At 48.4% G+C, this 22,007-nt stretch overlaps 2 protein-coding genes across 14 annotated transcripts in view; one reads left to right on the top strand and one right to left on the bottom strand.

The window, feature by feature from the left end:
* The window catches only part of LOC104143561 (claudin-15), a 62,607-nt gene that overhangs the window by 37,185 nt on the left and 3,415 nt on the right, over positions 1–22,007 (bottom strand). Inside the window, exons 3-5 of one of the 12 annotated variants that reach the window (XM_068954209.1) lie at positions 6,721–6,854; positions 6,240–6,462; positions 4,571–4,598 (exon numbers count right to left, since the gene is read on the bottom strand). The exons of the other annotated variants lie outside the window; for them this stretch is intronic. Coding sequence (XP_068810310.1) covers positions 4,571–4,598; positions 6,240–6,294 — 83 coding nt within the window. The 5' untranslated portion in view covers positions 6,295–6,462; positions 6,721–6,854. The remainder of the gene's footprint in view (positions 1–4,570; positions 4,599–6,239; positions 6,463–6,720; positions 6,855–22,007) is intronic. 12 annotated transcript variants of the gene reach the window in all.
* Positions 1,403–21,341, top strand: MAP6D1 (MAP6 domain containing 1). Of its 2 annotated transcripts, XR_011142798.1 has the most exons (4): positions 1,403–1,996; positions 16,073–16,190; positions 16,335–16,489; positions 19,153–21,341. XR_011142798.1 is itself a non-coding variant. In XM_068954211.1 (3 exons), exons 1-3 carry the CDS (start codon positions 1,494–1,496, stop codon positions 19,177–19,179), a joined length of 648 nt encoding a protein of 215 aa, XP_068810312.1. In that variant the 5' UTR covers positions 1,403–1,493; the 3' UTR covers positions 19,180–21,341. The 2 variants fall into 2 exon arrangements, 1 of the variants encoding a protein (XP_068810312.1); XM_068954211.1 differs by lacking the exon at positions 16,335–16,489.

Below are 22,007 nucleotides of genomic sequence, written 5' to 3'. Positions count from 1 at the left end.
AAATGCTGTTTATTTAAAAAGTTCCTACACTGAGCAGACTAGTTCTAGGGGGGGGGGGGGGAAAACAAACAAAAAAATTGCATCAGAAAACAGATTAAAAAGCAGCTCCCTGCATATTCCCAAAATATGTGTGTGGAGTTTTCAGGCAGCAAATGAAATTCAGCATCTTGTACCCCACACCATAGACTAGTAAGCCAGGACTATCTCAAATTTCCGAGTCTCCTTGCCCTAACTGGACAAATGTCGGGGGCAGAAGGGGAGCATCAGAACTGCTAGTAGCACTAGCAAGTGACAAATCAGATATCTATGCTATGATCACCTGTAAAGGACCCTCTTTCTAACCATTGTCGGCTGTGCTTTGAAGAGAGAGACACGAAACGCTAAAGGAGAGCGTCCGAATAAGCCTATATCCACATTTCTGCCTCTCCTCCTGACCAGAATCAGGTCCAAATCTTGACTGAAGCTTGAGGCGCTAAACTTAGCTGAACTAAAGCAGTAAAACTCAAGTTTCCTCAGTTTCACAGCACAATTTCTTATTAGGCCTCAGCAGGTAACCAACCACCTGGTAACTAGGTGGTTACTTTCTAAAATGAGGTACCTGTCTAGTTAGCCTTTAAACCAGATAGTTTTCCAATAAATGGAGTCTCAGCTTAACTTTATGCTTCAATTTTTTATGGTCTTACATTTTATAGTTTGGTGACCTGTCACTAGGTTCAGGATTTTTCTTAATAACACGCCGAATCAGGCATCGCGGACTAGTGTTATGGCCTGTAGCCACTTATTACATAAGATGTCAAAATTCAAAAGCCGGATTTGCCCCTGACGTAATTCCATCAGCCTCAGTGGTTTCCAGCAGAGCTGCTGGGTTTTGAACTCAAACACGCAAAGAAAAGATGCAACTTACAGTCTCTAGCAGACAGCAAGTTACGCGCATCACATTAAAGAGATGCTTCGGTTAAGTTGGTAGTACAAATAAAGTGGATGAAGCCGTTCACGTTAAGTGGAGGGGGGTTAGTATATTATCGTACTCGGCTATCAGAGACTCCGCGTTAGCGGCGCGAAGCTTTCACGGCCTGTCCGCATCGCTTATGCTCATCACTTGGCGCGCAGGGGCCATCTCCCTCTGGTCGCAGGCGTTGCAGCCCAGCGCCGCCGCCGCGCCGGAGCCCAGCGCGGCCCCTCGCTGAGCCGGGCCAGGCGCTCCGTCCGAGCGGGTCTCGCCGCGCAGGCGGCGCAGCAGGGCCAGCTCGCGCCCAGGGGTTTGGGGGCTTTGCTCCGCGTCGCGGCCGGCGCCCGCGGCTGCGTTAAGCTCCTTGTGGCAGCCCGAGGGTCACGTGTGCCGGCTGCGATCCTGGCGGGGGGGGGGGGGGGGCGTTATTAACCGGGGCGGGGGGGGGGGTGGTTGGTGAGAGGAGGCGCCCGCGTTAACGGGGGCCAGCGCTCAGGCTCATCCGCAGCGCCGGGCGCCCGCGAGCCGCGCCGCGCCGCGGGCCATGGCCTGGCCCTGCATCAGCCGGGTGTGCTGCCTGGCTCGCTTCTGGAACCAGCTGGACAAGTCCGACCTCTCGGTGCCGCTCACCATCCACAACTACTCGGATATAGAGGAGCAGGAGGCCGGGGGGAGCCCCCCGCGCGGCCCAACAGGTGGGAGCCAGGGCCGGGGGGGCGGCCCGCTGCCCGCCGCGGCTCCCCCCGCGCCCCCCGCCCAGCGGTCGGGCAAAGGCGGCAGCCACCGGAGGGGCCCGGCCGGCGGCCAGCCCTTCGCGGCAGAGACCCAGTACCGGCGGGATTTCAGAGCCTGGCCGCTTCCGAAGAGAGACGCCGTGCCCTGGACCGGCGACAGCCGGAGGAACGGGGCCCCCGCCGGCCCGAGCGGCTCCGTCTACGTCCTGCCGGCCGGCGACCGAGAGCAGAGGCCCGAGGCGATCAGGTACGCCGGCTTCCAGCAGCTCTGGCCCCGCTCGCCAGCGGACAGCGGCCACACCACCTCGTACAGGTAACCCGCGCCGCGCCGCCGGCCGGAGCGCGGCTTCCCCCAGCCTGCGCTAGGGCCGCCCGCGCTGCGGGGAACCGGCCCGCCGCCGCCGCCGAGGGGGAGGCCGGGGGGAGGACAGGGCAGGCTGGCGAGCTAGGCACCGCGCTGAACCCGCCTGCTGCCGCCGCTGCGCCCGCCTTTGACAGCGCGGTCGTTAAAAACGTGGCTTTCCACGCTGGTGTCTGGTCTCCCGCCGCTCTGCCCCAGCTCAGGACAAGACCGTTTTTGCCTTTGCAGCGCAGCACGTCTGGAGCACACGTAGCGTTTGCCAAAACTGCAGGTTGAGCCTTCACGCGTTTTCTCGCTTTTGACATATCGAGGAGGGAGGATAAGGGAGCAAGCCAGGGTAGGACCCGTGCTGCCACCCGTAGCACGGCAGTGCTCCAAGTACCCGCTTTGGGAAGGCACAACACTTTTTACAGCCATCTGTACTCATCAGCAAAAGTTGCACTGAAGTATATTCCCCAAATTTGTCAATGCCATAATTGTACTATTGTTATTATTTTAAACACCTGGAATGCCCCATTCAAGGTGAGCCAAGTCACGGCTCAAAGCTCAGTCAGACATGAATGAGGACACCTGGGACATACCTAGAAAGATGCAGTCCAAGCGCGTAATGACAATAACGCGTAGGGGAAAAATTTAGGGTCACAAACCACCTTTCCCAAAGGGCTTTTTAAAATGGTTAAGTGATTGTTGTTGTTATTGATGCCTTCCCTTTGATCATTATGACCGATTACAGATACTTATTTTCTGGAATAATCAATAAGGCCGCATGCATCCAAATTCAGCCCTGATCCTCATTCACACCTACCATGGGGAGAAAGGGAATTTGAGCTGCTGCACGGTCAATACTAAATATTGCATCAGTTTCACATTGTTACATGCTCCCTAATAACAACGTTTGGCTGACGGTAATATGCTTATTAAGTATATTGACAGAGTAATTAATCTTATTCTAATAGAATCCTGAGTATTTAGATCCTCCGCAATTGCAATTCATTAGATTATTTATCAAAGAGCTTTTAAGAGAAAAACACTGGGGCCCTGGATTATAGTCCTGCATGCGAGTGCACACTGCTTACCCTACTCTTCCCTACACAGGCAGCAGCCCTGATACAAGTATAGCTACATATTGTCTGTGGAAGTGGTAGCTGTGCAGCATTTGAATCCACGCACTATTTTATTCTTTGACACATCTTACAGGACAGTCATCTACCAAGTGATGGTTACTGTTGAAGAAAAGCACTTACAAGTTCTGAAACAGCACAGGAAATACTTCAAAAGAGAAACCCGCCTAAAACCACATTAGCAAGGTTGATCTTTCAGAAACATATCCATCTCCTAACCTCCTCCTGCTTCTTCAGCCCAGCCCCAAGCCAAGGGCACGTTAAACACTCACTAGAACCACAGCTCCTGTCAGGGAAGAGTCACTTTTCCCACCTTCCTTCCCTCCGACTAGTCTACTCCTGCACAGGGCTCACAACTACTGCAGTAAAAGAGCAACAGTTTCACAGATGAAGCACATGGTGACATAGTGCACAGCCAGCAAAGCAAAACAGAAGTTTCAGGAAAAAAAACAGCCAAGTTGTCCTAGAACTCATCATAGCTCAAGTGAGGGAACACCACGCACTGAAGTCAGAGGCACGGGCTAGGGCAGTGACACCAAGACGAACTTCCCACATAACGCATTTAAGCTGTTTGAAGGTTATACACTAGAACTAACACAGGCAGGCATGCCTAAAGTACTAAGTAGGGTGTTAGTCTACCAGTCTAGGCCTATGCAAGTCAAACCACCTTTGTCTCGCTCCAGCGATTCCCATAGTTTCTTTGGATTATCATCTAGCACAACATTTTACTTCTGCCAAGTTTAAGAAATCCCCATACCACTGGAAACTTCGCCTAGAAGGCATTCAGTTGCAAGGCACAGGAGTCACAACAAGCAGCAGAAGCAATATCCACGATAGCTTCCCAGGACAGTAAGAGTCTGCTTTGATATACACTGGTTGCTTGCTCCTTTTTTTAAGCAAGGCTAAACAGGATTGAAGTGGCTAGTACATAGCAGGGTTACTCACATTCGTTTGCAGTTACATTTAGGGTGCTGGGCTTTTATTTGGTAACTTTAACCACGTTTAAGCCACAGAAACATCCTACTAGTGCTGGAAAAGCACCTTGTTTGAGGCGGGGAAAAGGGGAGCCACAACACAACCACCTTTTGCAAGTCACAGGCCTACAACCACAAGGACATCTTCACTGATACCACACCACAGTCCATCCATTCTTCCTCCCTCCCTCATACCTTACTGTGCTTTGAAGGCAGCATCCTAGTCAGTAAACATCCACCTCTTCTTCTGGCAGTAGCTGAACAGCAGCACTAGGTGTTCATCTTCCTCTCCGATGAAAGCCAGAAAGAACCTCCTTGCTCTTTAGTAGAGTCCTCAACACCCACCCATCCACCAGCTCCACTAACCCACAGCAGCAAAGACCTACCCTGCTTCTTGTAGGTAGGTGCTAGTCAGGGAAAAGCTGGCTCACCTGGCCCTGCTGGTGGCTGAGGCAGCTGCTGAGGAAGTAAGAAAGGCAAATCAGCTGTAGCAGGGGTAAAGCAAAGGCATGTCTTCTGCTGGGGTGGGCTTAGCCTGAGAGGGGGCGGCTGGAGGGTGCTGACCCTTGAGGAGGAGGTGGCTGGATGAAGCAGGCAATGCCCTAAAGCGCTCAGGGAAAGGGAGGATGTGCCTGCACTACAGCAGAGACCAGTGGTGGTAAGGCAGCTCATGAGAAGAGCTCAGGTATGGAAAACACCCTGGTCCTCTGGTTTCCTTTCTAGGGGGTACCTTCGGGTAGGTTCCACCTCTTCGGGTGCTAGAGGAATAAGCTCCTCCTTTGCACTGAGAGCAGGTAGGGCAGCCTTGAGAGCAGGGCTCCTTCGCAGGGGGGTCAGCTGCCTCTGCTCTCAAAAGCAGCAGTTGTTTCACTCGTCTGCACGGTAACTGCTGTAGCAGGGCTCTGCACCAACCCAGGTCAAGCAGGCAGCATGAGGCTCTTGCTAGCACGATCAGCTGCTGTAGCAAGAACAACACCAGTCAGTTGCCTGCAACTGTATTCTGTGACTTTGTCAGGTCTCGGGAGCTGTTTGGGATTGCTTCTCGTTAAAGAGACGAGATGTGTATGGATGGAAAGGCTGATTCCAAGAGGACGGTGCAGAAAGATTGGCCTTGTTACGTGATCTATTCTGAGAGGCACGGGTGTTTTTTGGCTTAATTTTGTAAGCAGTGTTTGTTTGTTTGTTTGTTTAAAGATTCAGGGATTTTAACTGCATGTTTCAACAGCATCCCATTGCGCGTTTGTTCTTGTTAGGCCTGTAAGTGTAGCAGTGAACCCGCTTTAGTACATTTTTCACAATGTAATGCTGTGAGACTTCATTCTGCAAGTTCCTCCTCCATCTCTCCCTACGTGTTTTTAATGCTTTTTTTTAAGCACAGAAGGAAATCAGCTGCATGCAAAGCAGGCTGTATTCTTTCCCACACGTGGTGTGGTCAGCCTGACCTGGCCTTTAGCAGAACAAAACAAACATAGGACCAGTGACCAAGACAAAAAGACCAACCCTGTTCATAGCGACTTCGGCAGGAATCCTGCTAGGGCCAAAAGAGACAAAGGTGGACGGGGTATCAAAAGGATGCCTGTTCTCTGGCTTGCTTTGAGAAAGCAAAGATGTTTTTGATTATGAAATAACATGGAAAGACAGCATGGCATCCTGCTCTCCAAAACGTTGCCCCGTGTTACCAAATTTTTTCCTGGATTTCAGCTGGAGTTCTGCTAAGGCTCTGAATGAAGTCAAAGGCTGACTGGACTACATGGGGAAGTTCAGTCACACAGAGCGAGCCAGATCAATATAAGCAGCACATGAAAGGAAAAAACGTGTGCTCCCGTTGTGAAAAGATCCCAGGGACTGCTGCAGCGGGTTGCAGCAGATCACACCTTACTGATGCTGAAAGACGACAAACAGGGAGCTCAGAGCTACCCTGTCTGCCCTCCCTGAAAGTTTGCCCTTCAGAGTCATGGAAGTGGCTTTTCCCTGTCAGCAGCAAGTCACAAGTACTGTGCGCTATTGACATAGCGGAGATTCACACACAGCTAGTTTTAGGACTAGGTTTGAGTGCATTTAGCAGGTGTTTTGGTGTGTGTGTGGGGGGGAATGGCTTACTGGCTGCTTTGCTCCCTTCTATGATGGATGAGTAGTTGGTGCTCTCAGCAGCCATCTGCCAGCTGTTGCCTCGCTCCTGTTCAGTGGGTTTCACATTCTTCTCATTTCATTAGAAGACGACGGGGGTGCTGCCCCTCTGCCAGGGCTGGCCTAGTGGAGAGGAGAGCTCTGCTCAAGGCTCAGCTGTACTTCAACTCACTTCTGCAGACCTCAGTTTCTCCTTCTGTAAAAGGGGAACAAAGAACCCACCAGCTTTTGGAAAGTACTTCAGATGTGCAAGTGGAAACGCTGTCTCAACAGCAACATTTTGGTTTGCCTCTTCTTCTCCCACCTGTTGTCTCTTTGGGAATTAGCGCTCAGGCAAGGGGGAGGATGGCTAAGAGTTTCTTGACACGTGCACAGTGCCGGTCCCAAGTAGGGCCTAACCCCTGTGGCTGGTGGTTCTGCAATTTAAGTGCTTTGAGCAGGTGTTCAAGAGTACCTGGCTTTTGCTAGCAGTCCCGTGGGTGTGGAGGCACAGCAGGAAAGCAGACCAAACTCGGGGTGTTGATCAGCAGGATTTCTTGCTCACAGAATACAGCCACACCAACGGCCTTCTTCAATTTTGTTTTGTTGCTTCCATGGAAAGAAAATGATATGGAAAGAGCTAGCATCATTTAAGGGCTAAGCACCTGATGTGCCACTGCTCATGTCACTGCTAGTGATGCTAGGATTGACAGGGTTGAAGGGCCCCTGATGAGCTGAAAACCCACCTTCCTGTGCATCACAGAATGAAGGGGAACGACCCCCCCCCCCAACCATGGATGCAGTCACGGAGCATACTGCTTTGCTGTCTACACTATCTACCTACCCTCAAACACTCTGCTGCAGAAGAGCAAAGTGAATTGTGGTGACCAGTTCACACGGAAGAGCATCTTATTTCAGCTGTGCAGAAAGAAAACAAAAAAAGTCTTTACACACATGTTCGGCACAGCATGGGAGCATGGCATTGCTCTTGATCCAGCAAGATATTTAAACACATGCTTAACCTTAATAATGGAAGTAAAGCTTTTATAATCAAGGCTTAAAGTTATCTTTATATACTTAAGTATCTTGCTGCTTGGGGAAATTAACACTGAAGCCCCCGACTTTTATGCTATTTAAGATGTAAGCTTGCTTGGTGCAGGCATTCTGGATTGATCTAGAGACACTTCCCCTAGCCTGGCTGGGGGAAGGGGGGAGATGGGGAGAGGAACAGAGGGTTGGGAGGAGAAAATAAGGGCAGCTGGGGAATAGATGCTCAAGAGAGGATCTCCCTTCTGTGAAATAAGCTGCAGAACTGAAATGGGGAAAATTCAGTGGTGTTGCATAAAGCTAGCAGGAATTTCCTTCTCTCAGAGCGCACCCAAACCTGTATTAGAGGAAAAGGGGAAAGAAAGGGATAATCACACAAATCAAGACCCTGAGACCTACCTACACAGTCCCACTTGTGCAGTTCTCTGACAGGTGAGAGGTGCTGGCTGCCCTCTCACAGAGTACGTGCTCCTTCCTTGGCGGTCAGTCCATCAGTGGGACGAACTCCCAGAACTCACCCCAAGGCAACGGTCTGAGGCTTTTTTCTCCTAGCCTTTCAGTCCCAGTCTTTTACTGCTGCTTCTCTCCTGTGAGATATGAGCAGCTCCAAGTACTGTTTGACCTTGCTACAGATGAGAACTGAGGCAGGAAGAAGCTAGATGATTTGTCCTGTGCAGTCTTGAAAAGAGTCTCCAGTGGGAGAGACTCGCTCTGAGAGCCCTAACTGCCAGGTGATCTTTACACATCACATTTCATTCACTTTTCTTCTGTTTTCCTCCTCTGTAATTCCTGTTTTCTGGTCTTCAACTCTTTCCTCTATCCCTCTATCTTGTCTTGCCCCACCTCCACTTCTTTCCCCCCAGTCCTCTCCTTACACTGCACGGACATGCACTGTGCTCTTCCGGGTGGACAGGAGAATGGGCACAACCTGCTCATGTATCCAAGGCTTGGAAAGGCCTCCAGCATCCCATCTGTACCTGATGTGGATCAGAGAAGGAGCAGTTTGATCGCTCCATCGCCCAGGAGTGCTTCTGGCTTTGTCGTCCCGTGAAGCTCGCACTGCTGCATCCCTGACTCAAGCTTTTTGCCATCTTCAGCTGGCTAGGAATTGCCCTGACCTAGGCAGGCCTTTGCTGTACCTCCTCTGTACTCCAGCGGTGTGATACACCCAGGCAGGCAGCCACCAGCCCTTAGGAAACTCCAGCTAGCAGAAGACGCTGCAGCACACAGCCTCACCAGCACAGGCTGCTTCTCTTCTGCTCTTTGCTCTGGCCTCTCACAGGATTTCCAATCAAGATCTCATTGCATTTTTGAGATCCCCAGTGGCACAGATTCAGCATATCATCTGAAGGAGCATCACTGGCCTCTCAGCTGTGCTTTGGCAAAAAAACCTCGTCTCTACTGAAAGGGTAATGGCACATCTGTGCCAGGAGCCTGGCTGAGCAGCTGTATGGAGTTTCCTCAGAGTGCTATTTCAGATCCCACCACCTTCTCAAGCACGCCACTTCAGTCTGCCTTCTCCAATGGAAGTCAATAGTGTGTACTTTAAAAAGAAAATCTTAACGATAGAAACCCCAATACCACGCACCCAACTTTCCCTCTGAAGGGAGAACGTGACAAATGTTAGTTACGCTAGTGAATTCCCATCGGAGTGCCCAGGTATTACACTGAACATGGCAGTGGAAGAATAAATACAGATTAGCTCAGGCAGCGTTAACTCCTGAGCGTTGTATTCAGCTATACAGAATGAGTTTGTTCTGTATTTCTTAAATGAGAAAGGGAATTTTAACGTAGCGACACAGAATGCTACTGATAATTAATCATGCAAAGTAACCCATGACACAAAAATTAGGTACTAAAATGCCAACCGTGAGCATCATTGGTGGTGTACTGCAGGTCAAAGGAATTCTACAGAAGCTGAAGGTAAATCTGCCTGGAAGTGCCAGCCCCCAACACTGCAAACAACATGTTTGGCATTCGATTTCCCTCCCTTAACTCTGCCTCCCCACCCACAGCACGGTGACATTAAAAATGCCCTCCATCTCAGTGAAATCAAAAAGACTTCACAGGCTGCTTTCTCTGCAAAGCCAGAAAGCCTTTGGGAAGCAGAGCGAACAGCGAGGGGAAGAGCTGTGGGCGGCACGCGGCCCGAGCAGCTGTGCAGCTCTGAGCACCTAGCAGCGTGGATTACAGCAGGCAGCCAGCAGAAGTGCTGCTCTGCATGTTGAAGGAACCTAAAGACCAACCACATTTCTTACACGTGAACCCCTCATTTCCAAAACACGTCACACAATCTTGACAGGCTGCCTCATCTGGAAGTCCTCGCGATGAATCGCTGGGCCAGCTGGCTGAACAGCCCTCGCGCGCCCCTAGCTCCCACGCTCCTCACCCACGGCAGGCAGGAAGGCGCAGGGCGCTCTGGCACGGCAGTCTTTGGTCTGCGGGAGCAAAGTAGTAGGCCAGACAGCAGGGGCGAGGGAGGTGCTGGTTACCGTCACTGCGCTGCCACGGTGACCCTCCAGCTGGTCTCAGATCCGCTTGAACCCAGCGCATGGCTCCGCAGCTCTGGTGTGGCCCAGCCTGGACCAGGCAGGTCGGGCTTCCAAGGACTGACTGACGGAGGATGAGGCTTGCAGAGGGGGCACAGTGGCAGGCAGGAGACAGAGCTCTCCCAGGTCCAACCACGCTAATTAGCAATGATGTATTATCCTTCCATGCGCCTTTGCAACAGGGGCCTTCTCTACCAGCAGAAGCTGCTGCTTTTGTCTACTAACTCCCCTGAAATGGTGCAACAAAGGCCCACAGTGGTGACCTACAGCTGGAAGGATGGGTTAGGATCATATCAGAGAGACCAAGTCAGGACAATACAACTTTCCAGTCGGTTTAAATCCTCACAGCACAGCCCAATAGCACATCAGAGCAGCCTCTCAATGCAAGGGAAAAGAATCAGCATATTTAAAAGCAACCTTTCTACTTCGTTCAGGAAAAAGGCTGCCCAACAGACCTAAGAGTACAGGTGGTCCTGCTCACCCAAAAGGTGGAAATAGCACACAACAACCATTTAATTTAAACAGCTGTCTTCAAAGTTCGGCTTTGTATTAGCCCTCTGGTAATAATAACAGTCCAATGACTCTTTGTTGTTGTTGCCTGCAGTATACACGGTAACTCTACTGCCACTGGCTCGGTTTCCAGTTACCACTACAGGGTTACTCTGTCCCAGCAGGCCACAAGCCTTTCAGCTCTCCAGAGTGCGTTTATTCATACCTTCCTTCCCAGATAGCTCATATCCTGACATATTATAAAGGAAGAAATTCCTTTCCCCAGGCTCTATTAACCAATTATGAGAAAGAGCAATGACTGACAAATCGGTGATTTATGTGATCAAAGCAGTTCCGCAGAAAACTGGGCAACCATCTGTAAATAGCCTCTTAATATTGATTCTGTAGCAAGGCAGAGGTAAAGGAGCAGCAACACACAGCAGCATTACAACCTCTGAGTAGCCCTTTTGATCCCTACTATTTAAAGCCTTCCTACAACTCAGCAGTCCTTTTTCTTTCACGATCCCAGTGCTTTAGTAAGACTGGTAAGTACCACTGGGTCGCTTCTATTTACAGAGGTCAAAAGGCTCACCTATAGGTTATAACAACACAGAATAACACAACAACTAAGGAGAGCTTGGATACTGAACTATAGTCTTGCAGACTGTTGCCCCCTCCACTTCTGTCAGTCACAGACATGCCTGCTTTGTAATGACTGGCTCCGCAGCGGTACTGCAAAAAGGCTAGTATCTGCTCCAACGTGCACAGCACGGCCAGGGCACGGCTCGGGAGCTCCATCTCACAAGCAATTCCCATGCAGCCTTAGTCTCATGCAGGACTGGCTTGTGCAAATCCCCGGGTGTGGGACTGAGGGGACCGGCTGGGACCCCTGATGCTCATGTTGCAAAGGTGAGTCCTGGGAGACCTCCAGCCCTGCCCGCGGCAGGGGGGCTGCACCTTCCATCCTGAAACACGCCTGCACACCCAGGGTATGCGACTTGCAAGGGCAGGCTGCTAGGTCAGCCCAGAACAAGGGGTTTTGTGTTGTACTGGGTGACCCTTTCATAGCTGGGGTGGCAAAAAAGCTACAGTCTCACTGCTGCTCTAAGCTAGCACCCCTTAAACCTGACAACTGCTGCTATTTAGGGAGAAGGGGAGGAGAAAGATGACTGTCTCCAGCAGCAACAGCCAGTCTCTCATGTCCGCCTCCAGCAGCAGCTGAAGCAGGGAGTCAAACTGCTTAGGGCTCTTCCTTTCTCCATTCCAGTTTTGTAATTTCCTCTCTGCGTTGTTCTCCGGGAACTAACTCTATTACTAGTGTGGTCTTGGACAAGACACCATTCGTGGTGGTGAAAGCAGGGAAGGGAGGAAGAGGCAACATGCAGTTGAGCTGGTTTTGACACCGTGGCTTTCTTAAACACTGTAGCAGGGAGTACAACGAGGGAGACAAGTCACTACATCTTGGCAGAGCCTTAATTTAACTAAGTAATGTTAGAAATGAGATTGTTCTTCTGCCCCGAGCTCCGAGTAGGCTGAATACTCAGATGCATTTTGATTCCATTTGCTACTCCATGACTGACTTCTAGTCAAGTTAGTGAACCAGCATTTGGGCTCTCACTCCTTTTGACTCTTGGCGGTACAGCTGCAGATGAATGTTTGCATCCTGCAAGCTGAAACGCAGAGCTGGTAGCTGTACTTTCTGGACCAAACATTGTCTAGGATCATTTTCATTTCGTGTCTTTTTTCTTTTTCTCAGTTTTTTTTTATTTTTTTAAGTCCCCCAGCTCCCAGAAGGAACAATTCATCCCTGTTTCATCAAGCCCTCCTCTGTCTGAAGGTTCTGAGTTTCTCCAGGGGGAAATCTGGGGTCTGAACCACAGATTCACAGAATGGTTGAGGTTGGAAGAGCCTTCTGGAGATCATCTAGTCCAATCCCCCTGCTCAAGCCGCATCATCTAGAGCACATTGCACAGCATCGCGTCCAGACAGGTTTTGAATATCTCCAGGGAAGGAGACTATATACAACCTCTCTGGGCAACCTGTGCCTGTGCTCTGTCACCCTCACAGGAAAGAGGTTTTTCCTCATGTTCAGCTGGAACTTCCTGGGTTTCCGTTTATGCCCGTTGCCTCTTGTCCTGTCGCTGGGCACCACGGAGAAGAGTCTTGCCCCATCATCTCGACACCCCCCCCTTCAGATACTTGTACACATGGATCAGACCACCTCTCAGTCTTCTCTTCTCCAGGCTGAACAGGCCCGGCTCTCGCAGCCTTTCTTCAGAGGAGAGATGCTCCAGTCCCCTAATCACTGTTGTAGCCCTCCGCTGGACTCTCTCCAGTAGGGCCATGTCTCTCTTGTACTGGGGAGCCCAGAACTGGACACAGTGCTCCAGGTGAGGCCTCCGCAGGGCTGAGGAGAGGGGCAGGATCACCTCCCTCGACCTGCTGGCAACACTCTGCCTCATGCAGCCCAGGACACCGTTGGCCTTCTTGGCCACAAGGGCACATTGCTGGCTCGTGCTTAACTTGTCCACCAGGACTCCCAGGTCCTTCCCTGCAGAGCTGCTTTCCAGCAGGTCAGCCCCCAGCCTGTACTGGTGCAGGGGGTTCTTCCTCCCTAGGTGCAGGACCCTGCACTTGCCTTTGTGGAACTTCAGGAGGTTCCTCTCCGCCCAGCTCTCCAGCCTGTCCAGGTCCCTCAGGTCCCTCTGCATGGCAGCACAGTCTTCTGATGTGTCAGCCACTCCCCCCAGTTTAGTCTCATCAGCAAACTTGCTGAGGGTGCACTCCGTGCCTTTATCCAGGTCACTGATGAATACACTGAACAAGACTGGACCCAGGACTGACCCCTGGGGGACACCGCTAGCTACAGGCCAGAATCAGAAAGGCTGTTGTGAATCTCAGCTCTGACTGTATTTGCCCTCACATTTCTGTTTCTATGGGTGAAGGTACAGCATTTCCCTATTGCATGTAGGTGTCTCAAACAGTTTTGGATATCTAGGCTGAGAGGAAAACAACATGGCTTCCAGCCAAAATGAGAGTCCTACGATCCAAAAGGCCAGTGTTTGGAGGCCTGCCAAATCAGCAAACGATCTGTTACAAAGCAACGAGACAGGCAGCACAGCCACTCAGTGAAAGCTGGGGACACGCTCCATCTCAGCGTAATACAGCAGGGAGAGCAGCCGTCACGAGGATAAATGGTTAAGAATCAACGAGGATAAATGGTTAAGAATCAATGCCATCAGTATCCCTAAGGCAAGGCAGTTTTATGTAGGACAGCAGGGTCAAGTGCCTGGAAAGTGCTGGGATTTAAATAATGGCTTTGTACCACTTTGCTGGTATTTTGCCCAGTAGCTGGGTGTCCTCCCTCTGGCTGCACAGCAGAACAGAGCTCAGATTTAACTAAGCATTCACACACGTCTGGGATTCCCCACTGCAAGGTTGCCTTCTTGGGGCTCTGCTTGGCTAACGTTGCCTTTCTGCAAGGCACTTCTGCACCCTCAGGTGCTATAGCAGCAGAAACAGAACCACCAGCCATCAGGAGAGCCAGGCCGCCATTTACCTACAACTTGAGCAAGCTTGCAAAGCAAGACACAGAGAAGGTGAAAGGGAGCAGCTCCGAACAGCAAGAGCAAACCGATTACAGACAAAATCTGCAGGACACATGGACAGCCCTGAGGGGGGTCGGTTTTTGCTTTTTTGTAGGAAGCTCTGCTACTGAGCAACATCCATTACTAATCCAGAGTGGATTTAAGAACTCTGCACCACTCCAGTTGACAATCTGCTATCCAGTCTTGGCTGTGGGCCCCTGCACTGGCTCTCATCCACCCTAACAGGAGGCCAGTGCAGACAGCTAATTCAGTAAAGACACAGTCAGTCACTTTTTTGAAAATAATTTTTTGCTAGTTTGCTGTTTCTCACTGTGTTATACATGCTCCAAGGCTGCACCCTGCATCTACAAATCAAACTAGGAAAGAGGTAGCATTTTAAGGCTGAATCTACATTTAGAAATCAAGCATGATCCATAATGCAGGGGATATTTTAACAATATACTAAAAAGATCAAGATCAAACTATACATTCTAAAAAAAAATTTTTTTCCACACTTACACACTTTAACTAGTAAGATTCTTAAAAAGGAGTTTGCAGCTACTATCAAAATATTAAATAATGTTCAGAAAAAAAGAAAATGAAAAAGGCTCTGATGAAAGCTAAGCTCAGCACATTAAAACACAGCCTATTTCCCTAGCCTGAACACACCTCGTGACTGAGTCTTAGCCTTTGATCTTGTCTAAAATGGACTGGTAAGTTGGGGTCACTATTTTAAGTATGCCAGGGTGCAAACATAAAGCTTGCTAGATACTAGCCACTAAAAACCTCCTATAGAGGCTTCTAGCATGGATAAAAAACCCTGGACAAGTTACTTTACCTCTTTAACCAAGAATGAGATGTTTCTCATGTGGCATGCTTATGGATTCAGTGTGTACACTTAACGAACCTATCATTCCCTTCAGTCATTGTCCACATACGCAAACCTTCTGCTCTACAAAACAGCTTATGCCATCACTGAAGGTGGTCAGCACAAACTCAGTGAGTCCTCTCAACAACAGAGAGGAACAAGGGCGGTCTTCCACTCTCAGCTCTGTGGTGAGCACTTGTGGCTTGAACCATGCTAACGTGATTATTTGAAACTATTCAGCCAAGTTGCAGGAGTTACTGCGGAGAAGTCAACGTGCTGTAAAATCACAGTTTGGTTAACCTTCTCACATAGCTCAGCCTTTTGCTACAGAAGCTGCCTGAACTGGTTGCCGGAGACACACACACACACAAACAGAGCAGACTTCTGTCCTCTCCTGAACGAGCAAACAAGCCAGCCCAGCTGGCTACTACTACAGCACCAGGAGAGTCCTATTTAGGAGGGCAGTGGTGTGGCCTATCTGTGACAAAAGGGACAGACAAGCCCAGTAAAGGCTACAGAAGGATGCCAACAGCCTAGCTAAGCCACACTCTTGGCATGTTGCTCTTCAGCACTCTTGAAACATGTGCCTCTTTCTAAGCGGGCCGTCTCTGCACCGTTTCTCCAGACGTCACTTCTCCAAAAGTAACAGTCACCCAAGCACCTTCTTCTCAGACATTTTCATGCAGCTGCCCCTATGTGAAGGAAAACATCAGCTGAAGCATCTGCCAGCTGAGATGGGGTAGGGTCTCCTTTCCGATGAATTTCTGACTAAGTTGTCACAAAAGCGTAGAACGACATGCTGGCAAACGTGCCCCCTTTACTCGGCTTTACCTCTCTTGATACAAAGAGCAGCAGCTGGCCACCGTCCATGTGAATGAAGACTAGAGGCCCAGAGCCCCATATCTACGCTTTAGACCGAAAGTGGCCAATGAGTCAATAAAACCTATCCAGCAAATAGTCACCCTGCCTTTTTTTTTATCCAGGAAGAAACTGCCAATCACCTCAAAGCGAGAACACATAAGCACCAGAAAGAGAAGCAGGAGAGTTAAGCCAGGGCAGCCAGTTAGCCAGTCCATGACCTGCTGCGTCTTTCACAGTATGGGCTTTCTTTCAAAGAGAAGCAGCTCCCTAGATTCGTTTCCTCTTTTATTCCAAAATAGTTAGCCTTAGATGAGTTTAATATCTAGTTTTGCCTTTTGGGTTGGCTCCTATTCTGAGCAGAAACACCATTTCCCTGTTAATATATTGCGTATCATGGATTCTTTTGTCTCGACAATCTTGTTTCAGGCAAGAGTATCGCCCATGGACTGGAGCAAAACCATCCAAACCTATAAAGACAAAGCAGGGCTTCATTATCCCAGAAGAACATTTTGTTCAAGAGACAAGCTACAAGGCAGATTTTAAGGTAATTAGCACTTTTCAAAATCTCAAAGTCTGTGTGGGTAAAGCCCAAGGCATGCATCAGGGAACTCCTCATTTGTTAACCAGTGTGGTGTGCGTAGAATAAAGTCATGTTCTCATTGACCACTCTTTCCTCATTATCTATTAGGTTATGTGGCCATCCCCTTGCTTTCAGAGAGACATGCTAGAGAACGTTTTATCGTAACTTAACATAATTCAAGCCTGAGACCAAGATTTTAAACTGCATGAAAGTTGGGCAGTTCACGATGTGCGATTCCCACAATTGGATACCTTATGTACAAGGTGTGTGTCATCATATATTTTTGTGTAAGGTGCATTTAACACCCTCTGTACATACTCAGAATGGTCAGTCTGTGTTACTTCTGTCTTCGGCTAAGTTTAGGACTGTAGTGGGAGACTTAGACCCTCAAAGTTAATATTAACTTTGTGTTCGTATGGAAACGTTTGCATATTGTTGCCTAACAGACTCCACCCACCCAGACAGCACAACATGCCTATGCCATGCGAAGGGCAGAAGCTTCCACCTCTACCAACATCAAGCAGAATGTGGCTATAATGAGTGGTCTCAGGCCTATTGGGCTTCCTTGGGACTTTCTGTGAGTTCCTATGACCTTCTGTATCAGCCTAAGAATATTTTCTTGTTGGCCAAGCAAATCTAAGCATTGCTGCAAAATCTATGAGAAAACATTCTCTTTCCTCAGTGTTTTCCCTCGCGAGGCCCCAAATACTCAAGGTCTCAGTAACGAAGGAAAGACTGCACACAGATAAGGCCCGGGTTTAGCAGTCTTCCGCATTAGGCCACCAAAGAGAACCACACTTCACGAGCAACTGCAAAAGCTGAAAACAGACTGCGTTAACCAACTTGGAAAGCAGAGACATGGCCAGGGCAGAATTCCCCAGCCGCAGTACGTGGTATCATTAGAAATAACAGCAGCTACTCCAGAGCCACATATAACAAGTAAATCTTTGCCTTGGAGGAGATGAGGAAGAGATGTTTAGTCAGCAGACAGCCAAATGCCTCCTCCACAGAGGATTGCTGGCTCAGAGCTGCGACAAAGCATACAACGGATGCATCCAACTCAACTAAATGTGGGACAATGGCCTAAGGCAAAGCAAGAGAGAATTTGCAAATCCTATCAAAAACGCCTCTTTGCTCTGAATAGTTTGGGATGTTTCCTGAGGTGCAGCAACAAGGAGAGAAGGGTTAGGACTCTACAGGGGCAAAATACAGCATCTCAGGCTCAGAAAACCTGAGACCTGTGGACCTACAGGAAGAGGGAGAAAGCTGAGAGACAGATGGCAAGATGGTAGTAGTGGGAAAGGCCAGTTAGACAGCACTGTCCTGCCAAGAAGCCCAAGGCAGAATATAGTGCCTCAGCCGGCCAAGATGTGTAATGCCATGGGAAAGATACGCTCCCCTCCTTTGCTTTCAATCTGGCAGACAGGATCCCAAGGAAAGGGTCCTAGATGAAGCCAGAGTCTCTAGCCGAGTTCTTGAGGAAGAGAAAAAGAAAACGGGATTCCCAGAAACAGACACGTGCCACTAAAGACACAATACTCTAGACCATCGAAGCAAAGGTCCTAAGGGTCCCACTGGGGCCTTTCTAGCACTGTGAGTAGAGGAAAGGTGAAGTCTGGGATGGAGATGATGCTGGGGAATCATCACTTCGAACAGAAGTGAGACTGTTCGAAGTACCTGGTTTACACTTGGCCATTTGGATTTTCCCTCTTGCCTGAAGCACATGGATTTGCTAGACACCTGAGAAGTCAGTTTTATGTTCCCCTCTGAGAACCTGCATGTAAGATTCAGAGTGCTGATTTTTCCCCAGCTACTGAGCGCTACACAGGCTTTGTTTGTGATGCTGCTCTCGTTCCTCAGTGTTTCAGAGGCACCCCCAGAGGAAAAATATTCCTTTCTCCTATACTCTCTTGTTCCATATTCTTGCTCTTCTTCCTCGGCTCAGGCAGTGCCATCAAAATACTCGGCATGAAACAAAGCTTACCTAAGTTTTAGTTTTTATGGCTGGATCCATCCAGAGTCCTGTGCTGGGTGCATAAATAAGGATAGTTCCATTTTGAATCTGTTGGGCTTTTAGCATTAGGGAAGAGACAACGTGTCCAGGTATCCCTCAGACTACTGTACAATCCGAACAGCTACACTTGGGGTGAAATCCTGTCTCCGCAGACATCAATGAGAATGTCGATCTCAGGTATCATGAAGTCACCTTTGTTAGCTCTCCCTTTTTTCCAGACCTGAGGAGTGTATATCCTTATCAGAGACATTTCAGTTTCAGAGTCTGGCACAGCCAGTACTCGATACTGGTCTCTATCTTTCTCCTTCAGATACTCCAAGTCTCCCCCTTTGCAACACATCTGGCATGCTTGTGGCTCCTTAAAGCATAAGATTGAAGCATTTTGACAGAATCTCAATGGCATCCACCAAAAGGTCAAGGATTTCACACCAGACAAACATCACTGTAATCTTCTCTCACGTTAATCCACCATCATTCCAGGGGTGAATTTGTCCTGGTGTTTGTAGAGTACACGTGAGCGTGGATTTGTGAGGAGGTCAGCTGTTTGTCTTCCTCAGGTTGGTTCCTGGTCACCTCCTGCCAAAGACTGCCCAGCCACGGTTATCTTCCTGCCACAGTGCACATCTTAAGGTCCAAGGGCGTGCTTCTTACAAAACCATTCCTCCGTGGCCAAACATTATACATCTGCCCTTGAATCATCCTATAAGCTTAGACCAGTCTCAACTGGCAGGTACTGGCATGTTACAGGGCAGAGCAGATACGCAGAATGGTCTAGACTCACTAACGCTCACACTAGAGTTGCGCCCTGCGTCACACCAACATTTCTTCCTCCTCACCCCCCCCCCCCGCTCACCCCACTAGATTCCAGAAGACAAGACAGAGTTCTCTCCCAATCCTTCTGCTGTTTTCCAGGCACCGTCGCGGATCCTCAACGTGTGAACCCGGACCCCGTTCACATCCAGGCAGCTTCAAATGTGGGCTGTTTGTTAAGATGTATCACTATGCAATTTTCATGAGGAGTGTTAAGATCAAAGAACCAATATTATCAAAAGCAGCTCCAGTGATTAATAATATGCACACACACTTTCCATTAAGACACAAATCGCAAAGCGCTTGATTCAGAACTGGCAAAATACACTGCAAGGAATGACCTAGATTTTCATTTAAACAGGTTTATTACTATGCCAGCTGGCATCACGTTAGGAGATTGACTTTGGGCAGCAAAGACCATATTGCAGGCAACATCCCTATGCTTAACTACACAGGATGGGAGGGAAAACACTCACAAACGGGACAGATAATTAAAACCAAAAAGACTCTTGTTTAACAGCACCCTCTAAAGTAGGCCAGTGAAAGATAGGGAGCGTCTGGCTGACTTCTGAGCTTCTCGGGGGTTTTTTTGAGATAGGAAGACAAAACATCTCACACAGACCTCAAATGGCATCACTGGAAAGCACAGCATCAAAGGAGATGGTCTTAGCTTCCAGGGTTGTTTTAGAAGCTGGAGGGAGTATGCCATTGTTGTACTCTAAAAAAAATACATCGGGCAAATGCAGCGTCTGGAGACGTTAGGGCTGGAAAGCTGGACGTTTCAAAAACTGGAGAGTTGACAGAAGAGCAAGAGGAGATTGAACTTCTGAAGCAGCCCTGAAAACAATGCACCAACTAGGCTCAGAGATGACTGCACGGATGGAGTCAGCTAGACACCTACCAGACTCCTCAGGAGCAGATCCGAAATAATGATGTCACTTGTATAGTTGTGCTTAGGGTGAGTGTAAATACTGTACATGGATTTTACCTAAAGCAACTTATGATCCTTTAATGAAAAGGATATGCTTATACTTTTAATAAATGTTAACTCTTTGCATATGCAAGGTGGAAAGTATATTGCCTTGAAATTCCTAAATTATTGCCTGTATAATGCTAATGCTAACAACCAGAAATGAATGTTACTTAGAAACATTAAAAAAAAAAGTAGAATGTAAGACATCCTTCATTTCTAAAATAGATCATCTGAAGTGTCATTATTCTAAAGTTGATTTTTTTTTAGATTGGTATGGATTTAACTTTTGCTGAAGTACTTGTGTTTTAAGAAGCCATTTTTTAGCCTTTGTTGATCCTGTAGTAGGTTTAGAGTTTTATCTCAAGGACTTATGCAACACAATTAGTCTACCGCTTCTTTAATGTTTTTCCTAATTATTTTGGGAAAAAAGGAAATAGAAAAAATTTTGTCTGTGTGTTTGAAATGTGTCTGCTAGAATGAAAGGGAACTGTATCCTCAAACTTGAATAGTGATCAGATACTCATTCACCTGTAATGAAATGCACTTCAACACGGGCTTTTTCCTTAACCACCTTCTAGCTCAAGTCACAGGTAAATTTAATGAACTTTTGTCACTCTGTAAACGCATATCCATTGCTGGTAGTTTCCGTAAGAACAATTTTTGAACCTGCTGGCATGTGGATTATACTCGAAATTCACACAGAGAGCATCTTCTCACTGCGTTATGTGAGGATTTAAATGGTGCCACCTCTGTTAGTTATTTCAACAGGACTGAACTTAGGACTAAGCACAAGTACAGGTAACATCCTCAGTAAGCCGGGCTTTTTGGGGATGAGGGATGGAAACTTCTCACACTTGTCCTTTCATTTAGACCTAGAAGAACATAAAGTAATACCAGTACTTGCCAAAAAAATTTAAAATTTTTTTTTTGGGGGGGGGGGGGGGAATGACAACGACGACGACTCATTTTTCAAGAAATTCATTTGAAACATTCAAACTGCACTAAAGGTTTTGCATGTTAGCTGTTTCTAAGAAAAAATCCAATTTGCCTGATTAATCTCTTTATAATGTTTTTAACAATTTTGTCCAAACCATTTCAGTTCATTTCAGTCCTGGACTCTATTAACAGCAGAAAAACACATTCTGCCTATTCAGTCTGTCTTCTTAATTCACTGTATTTCTTAAAAAGAGGAAAAAAAGAAAAAAAGAAAGAAAAAAAAAGATCAACCCAGTTGTAAACAAACTGGTAATATAAGCTTGTATTTTACCAAATAGATTGGAGGTTAATTTAATTTATTAAAATGTATTTTGGCTATTGGTTCGTTTGCAAAATCCTTCCTGGTGTAAAACAACCCTTGGCGATTCAGCCTCAACAAGGAAGTCAGCATTATAACCCAGTCTACCTTTTCTCCTCAGTGAGGAGATGCTGCAGACCACTGCACCCCACATGGCACGTTCTGGGCCGGCACGAGGGAAGACAGGGCAGGAGTTGGGGCTGAGGAAGGGAAGAGGACAGCTGCTCCATCCCAATTCGGAGAGAGGGGCCCTGGGAGGGATGCCCATGGCTGAGGCATGGCAGAGGGAGGCAGGGAACGCAGGCATTTCCCTCCAGTTATCGCCAATCCCCTGAAACTGTCACAAGTTTAACTCAGCAAAACCCCAACAGGGCTGCACCCGGTCCAAGGTCCTATGGATGAGGAAAGTCATTAAATCAGACGGTGACCTCCACATCCCCTTTACAAAAGCTTGTTCCCTCACACCTGCACTGGACAGTAGCACATACAGGACACCAAGCAAGGGGTCAGTGAGATTCCCGACTCTGCATTCACAGCCTATTTCCAGCCATTCACAACCATCAGCAGACAATTCCTTATTCCTCAAGCTTATCTGCAGGCACAGACCCCTATGAAGAATGACTTCCGAGGCACGTTTCGAGCTGTGGCACGTCTGAATGCTGATTTAAAAGCACAATTGCCTTCAAAGGG

Source organism: Struthio camelus, chromosome 9 (genome assembly GCF_040807025.1).
Source record: "Struthio camelus isolate bStrCam1 chromosome 9, bStrCam1.hap1, whole genome shotgun sequence".
NCBI classification, from domain to species: Eukaryota; Metazoa; Chordata; class Aves; order Struthioniformes; family Struthionidae; genus Struthio; species Struthio camelus.
This window is presented reverse-complemented; position numbering and strand designations above follow the sequence as displayed.